General features: G+C 39.2%; 1 protein-coding gene and 1 pseudogene across 2 annotated transcripts; both read right to left on the bottom strand.

The window, feature by feature from the left end:
* Positions 1-1804: 1804 nt before the first annotated feature.
* Positions 1805-3708, bottom strand: LOC125219254 (reticulon-like protein B11). Of its 2 annotated transcripts, none has more exons than XM_048121178.1 (6): positions 3578-3708; positions 3252-3432; positions 2915-3056; positions 2759-2828; positions 2513-2684; positions 1805-2139 (listed from the first exon to the last, which is right to left on the bottom strand). In XM_048121178.1, exons 1-5 carry the CDS (start codon positions 3627-3629, stop codon positions 2539-2541), a joined length of 591 nt encoding a protein of 196 aa, XP_047977135.1. In that variant the 5' UTR covers positions 3630-3708; the 3' UTR covers positions 1805-2139; positions 2513-2538. The 2 variants fall into 2 exon arrangements, with proteins under 2 accessions (XP_047977135.1, XP_047977136.1); XM_048121179.1 differs by having other exon boundaries at positions 2491-2684.
* Positions 3709-3951: 243 nt separating this feature from the next.
* Positions 3952-6000, bottom strand: LOC125220586 (annotated as a pseudogene).

Genomic DNA, 6000 nt, shown 5'->3' on the forward strand with positions numbered 1-6000 from the left:
ATGTTGGTCCTGCACATATGGAAATTTGATCATTTTGATCCTCCGTCAACATTTCTCATAAAAACTAACGGTCAACGGGTTTAATCCCGATTTTGACCAAATCCTTCCTCGCTCTTCTCGCCGCCTCCGCCTCTGCATTGCCGGGCAAACCTGCAAACCCCGCCGCTCAGATCAATTTCAATTCAGTCCTCGTAGCTCTCCTCGATTCGCATTACACCGAGCTCTCCGAGCTCGTCAAGAAGGCGCTGCTCCTGCAAACGCTCGAAGACGCCGTCACCAACCACAACATTTCATATTCGCCCCCAGGAATGAGGCGTTGGAGCAGGATTTGGACCCATGAATTCAAGCAATTTCTGTTGGAGCCACGGAATCTCAAGTCTCTCCAAAATCTTCTTCTCTTCCACATGATTCCCACTCGCATTCAGTCCAATCACTGGTGGAAGAGAAGCCAGTTCACCACTCCAGCCTCTGTCGCAACGCCGCCGGCGAATTGATTCCAATCCAAGAGAAAAACGGAGAGAAAATCGTCGGCACGGTTAGGGTTATCAAATCCGACGACATCGTCCGCCCCGACGGAATCATCCACGGCATTGAGAAGCTCCTAATCCCCAAATCCGTCCAGCACGAATTCAATTCGCGCCGCAGCCTCCGCGCAACCTCTGCCGTGATTCCGGAGGGAGCACCGAAGGTCGATCCGCGGACTCACCGCCTGAAGAAATCTGCACCGTCCGCCCCCGCACCGCACCGGAAATATCAACGGGTCAAAGTAAATTTCACCGCCCGGATTCCGGTGCCAGTGCGGTGTGACGTTTTGCGGGACCCATAGGTACCCCGAGAAGCATGGCTGCAGCTTCGATTTCAAGTCGGTGGGGCGGGAGGCCATCGCGAAGGCCAATCCAGTGGTCAAAGCCGAGTATTTTGAGAGGATATGATGATGATGAAAGCTTAGATGAATGGATGGTGAATTCAATTAGGGAGAAATAATTGATTATAAAAATAATTAGGGTATTAATTAGGGAGTAAAAAATCAGAATTAAAAGTTTAATTTGGTCAAAATCGGGATTAAACCCGTTGACCGTTAGTTTTTAACGGAAATGTTGACGGAGGACCAAAATTATCAAATTTTCATATGTGCAGGACCAAAAAATCCAAAAGATAATGTTTAGGACCAAAAACGTAAAATGACCATATGTTCAGGACCAATTTTGGCTTTTACTCTAATTAAGGAGAACTCACATTTCACTATCTTTTTTCACCAACTTTTCTTTACATTTCTTGAAACTCACGCCGAACTCAAATGGAACAACCAATGTGGGATGAAGAGAGTATTTTTATCAACTCTAATAATCAATTTTTCAAAAACAAGTGACGATAAATTTTTATATGTACACATATTTTTTGCTATAAACTCTTGATAATAAGAATCAAGTTCAATTAAATATTAAAGATAAAATAAATGGAGTATATTGGCAAATAAAATTTGTAGTGACAATGGATATCATCCCATCGTGTAGTCGGGGTTTTTATGCAACGAATAATACAAGAGAGAAGAGACAGAATATGCTAATGGCAGCAGCAAGGACATGTTTATCACTAAATTTGTTATAACTTCGTGTTTGTTAATACATTCACACAACCGAACGAGGTAACATACTGTGAATGATCTTTAGAGTACAACAATTTCTGTCTATTTAAGATTATGGATCTTTCAAGCAGTATATACCAGATGAATTGTCTTATCATATATCAAAATGATGAGAATATAAGAGATAATTAATCAAGAAAAGTTCTCACCTTCAAATTTGGACAATCAAAATGGTGAAACAATTTCAAATTTTAGTTCATGTAGGGCTTCTTCTATAGGACTAAATAGCAAAGCGTCGTCTCAATCACAATACAACGAGTATTCATGACTTATGTACTAATGTTAGTTACCGGCATGTTTCATACCATCATCTATTGAACTATTCCTGAGTGGTTATCCTGCACAACCCAATCCTTTGAATGAGAAGCTACAAAACCAAAACTACTCAACCTCATTAGCGTAAACATATCCAGAAATCGACATATCTGGCTGAAGCGAGCAGGCTTCCTCGTCTGGCCTTCGAGACTAAATGTCAAGCAATCACCAAATGGCACCTGCAATTTGATACACATGTAAATTAGGGATGACACAAGCTCACATCCCGTAAAGCTAGCAGCGCCTTAGATGATATATGGTCAATTTGTCCGAATGATGAGTTCTCTCTGAACACTTTCAGAATACAACATTCTAAGTAGTAGAATGCAATACAAATCTTCCTCCAATTTCTACTATCACAGATAGTAGTATATCGTAATGGTTCTATGTTTTTGCACTTTCACAAATGAGGCGTTTACGACATAACCATAACAACTAGAGATTATATGTCTTCGGATTGTTCAAGAATATAAATAAAAACTAATCATAGTAAAAAAGCCTTTTCAAGGCATAAAAAGAGTGACACATACTGAGAGACATAGGAAACATTACAATGAGTCTACCGGGTCTTCTTCTCATCATGTTGATGGCGTCTTGCCAAGTACATGCTCGTCAATTAAGCGGTACTGCATCTGAGCTATTCTCTGTATTGCATATAGCTTCTCATCTATCAGAGCTTGGTGCTTATCATACAACAGAGGCAGCGTGAAACAAAGTAGGACCCCTGTTTTAATGAATCAAAGTTACTCATCAACTAAAGTGAAAAGGCAAAGATAGCATTGCAGAGAACAGACTTACCGATGTAAAGCAGTGTAACAAAGCTGAATAAGCTGCCTATGTAGGAGATAAACCACAATCCTAGAGCAAGCTAAGATGAAAAAAAAATATACAAAGCATTAATCTCTCAATATCCAAAAGCATAATCACTTTTGCACAGCAACAAAACTATCACACCTGCCAAAAGAGTTTCAAATCTCCGCCAATTGCAATGGCGCGTGCCATTGACATTGCACGATTTATGCAGACACACATCTCATCAGCAGCCTTCTCAGCCATTTCTTCAGTAACCTCAAGATCAGGGAGAGGTGGCAAAGGTCTAAAACCACGAACATGATTCATTATTCGACATAATATTCCCCAAGAACACCCTTGTCCCCATGACTAATACTACTAATGCAAGAGCAACATAAACATTTCAACATATTTAACTGAATTTCATCAGCCAAATTCCAAGATCATAACACAGACAACACTGATCAATCCATTAAGCTTATAAACTAAGGCAACTTACCTATTGAGAAGTGCTGCAGATTTAGCCCAAAAAAACAGGATTATGACGAGTGAGAACAAAACATTCAATAAGAATGAAAGCAAATCGTATCCGCCCTTTACGAATAGAAGCCATAGAAATGTAGAAGAAACGAGAACAAGAACGCTCTGATTACGTTTCCTCCACAACAAAATGTCAGCAACTGCATCACGAAGAATATATGCGTATATTACCACTGGAATTGATGATAGCACAAGCATGGGGGGTTAAAATTCGAAAATTTCCAATAATTGGGGAATGCAGCTATTATGATCAATATGATATGAATGTTGAATGAGTGTAATTACCTGCACCGTCTCCAAGTGCGAGATAATCAGAGAACCGATGAGGTTCTCCCATGGGCAATTAGGGTTGATCAGAATTGGGAATTCAACGAGAGGCGAAAAGATTGAGAAGGAGGAGATGATCCAAATTTGCTATGTTATTTCAAGTATTGTATATTTGTATATTATGAATAAGTATTAATATATGCTATATTTTGTCACATGCAACATTAGAGCTTTATCTAGATAATAATGATGAGACTAGTTAATTTTACGGTTAAAATTATTTGAATTAGTATAACTAGAAGTGAGTGATATGATTACACACCATTGCAGATGGTCTTTGGTGAATCAGCAATAAAAAAAACAAAAAAAGTTAAACTATAAAATTCATTGAATAATAGAAGTGCGTATAATTATCTCAAGAGAAGTATCCAGCAATGATTTCACTACAAAGTGAGTTTTGATTTTGATGATAATGAACTAAACCAAATACAAGGTCATTTTCCTCATTCAAGTGCTCAAAAAAAAAAACTCAAGCTATAGTCAACTAGACACCAAATTGTGAACGTTCGGACGACCTTCACCGCGCCTGGTTTCTGTATCGAACATGAGGACAAACCACAGATTGAGAATACGAGAACGAGATAAAAAATTGTGGATCGCCTCTTAAGCTTCCTCATAGTCGGAATCCCCACATTCATCTGAAGATTGTTCCTTTTGGCCCTCACCACCACCACGATCCGTTTTGCACTTTTTGTCTTTCTTCTTCAGCTTTTTCTTCAGACGTTTCAAGCGCTTTTTGGCTGTACGCTCCTCCGCAGCTTTTAATCTTTCTTCCCTTCTCTGGGCGAATTCAGTTATTTCTTTCCTTTTCTGGAAGTCTGCATCCATTCTTGCAAGCCGGTCTTGTTCTTTATGCCTCATTTGACGATACTGTCACCATGAGAAGTTAGTAAAACTTCCATAGACAGGGAGAGAAGCCAGACACATTATCATGTTAAAGAAAAAAAAGCCTTCACAAGCTAATATCAGGACACTCGAAAAAGGATTGTTTCAGCCCAAAGACATAAGCTCAAACAATGACAGAGGCATATAACATGAAATTGAATAAATTGATAAATACTAATCCCAGCATGAAGCTGGAAGAATACTTTGGCAGAGTTCACGAATTATGTGTTGACCTATAGATGAAAAATTGTTTCTTTAGCTTATATATTAATCTGCACATGATTGTGGATTTTCGGTTTACCAAAGCCCCTCTGGTCAAGTACATCAAACTACTGGTTTCTTCAAACACTAAAACCAGCCGGTTTCATTGCTAATAAACAAAATCCTACAACTCTACAACAGTATATTCTGCAAGGACCATTCATAAGCCTTCTCCGTTACCATTTACCTCATGAAATATGCTAAGGGAAACCAAACTTCAGAAACAACATGGATGAATCAATAATGAAAATCTTGCATACCACGAACCATATGTGTTTCCATGACTAATTGTGGGGAATAAAAGATAGTTGAGCATGAACTCAAATGAGATAAAGGTTAATCCTGAAAGAACTCCATCACCAATTGGAGAGCAAAAGAAATCAGGTGAGAAAGAACTACAATGGCTATGAAACCATACCAGAATCAGATAAATCGAACAGGTCTGGCATCTGTACTAAACTACAACTAGTCAATACCTAATTATTCATGCTTTACATACATATACCACAAGAACTTGTTTAAGAACAGTTGTGACAGAATAGAGCAATTGTGTAATCGAGACAAACAGAAACGTAAAGAGACACAAAATTTACGTGGATCACCAACGTTGTGTTGGCTTATGTGCCCTACTTCTATATAAATAGGCACACAGACTACGGCCCGTTCGGCTAGCGGCAAACTATACAGATTCAAGGCATACTAACAAAACCTTGAAATACAACCCTTAAAACATGACTGTCTACTCTGTTCTAGTTAAGTAATTTCGCCATCCTTCAAGGTGTGCAATTCACCACAAATTACTTCCATTTATGGCAAACAAAAACTATACGAATCATTTTCAACATTCTGATTGATGATTCGCACATAGATTCAACAATTACAGTCCATTTCATAATACAATCCAATGTAGACGGAAAAAGTTACGACAATAAAAGCTCAATTGAAACAAGAAGCAAACAATACCTGATGAAAATCACCGGAGCCGGAGCCGGCAGAACTGCCGGAGGTGTTGCTGACGTATACTCTACCAGAGCTGAGGACGAAGATGACAGCGGCGGAGGACGTGGTGGCAGAGTGGCAGGTGCTCTGTCCGCCACCACAACCATCTGCATATCACCGCCTCCCGACGATAACAGTTCTGAATTTTTCTGCAAAACCCCCAATTTAAACCCTAGGGTTTGAATTTTCGAATTTTTGCGGTAATTTGACGGTAAGATTTGTGTTTTGAAATTAAA

This window comes from Salvia hispanica, chromosome 4 (assembly GCF_023119035.1).
Source record: "Salvia hispanica cultivar TCC Black 2014 chromosome 4, UniMelb_Shisp_WGS_1.0, whole genome shotgun sequence".
Taxonomy (NCBI): Eukaryota; Viridiplantae; Streptophyta; class Magnoliopsida; order Lamiales; family Lamiaceae; genus Salvia; species Salvia hispanica.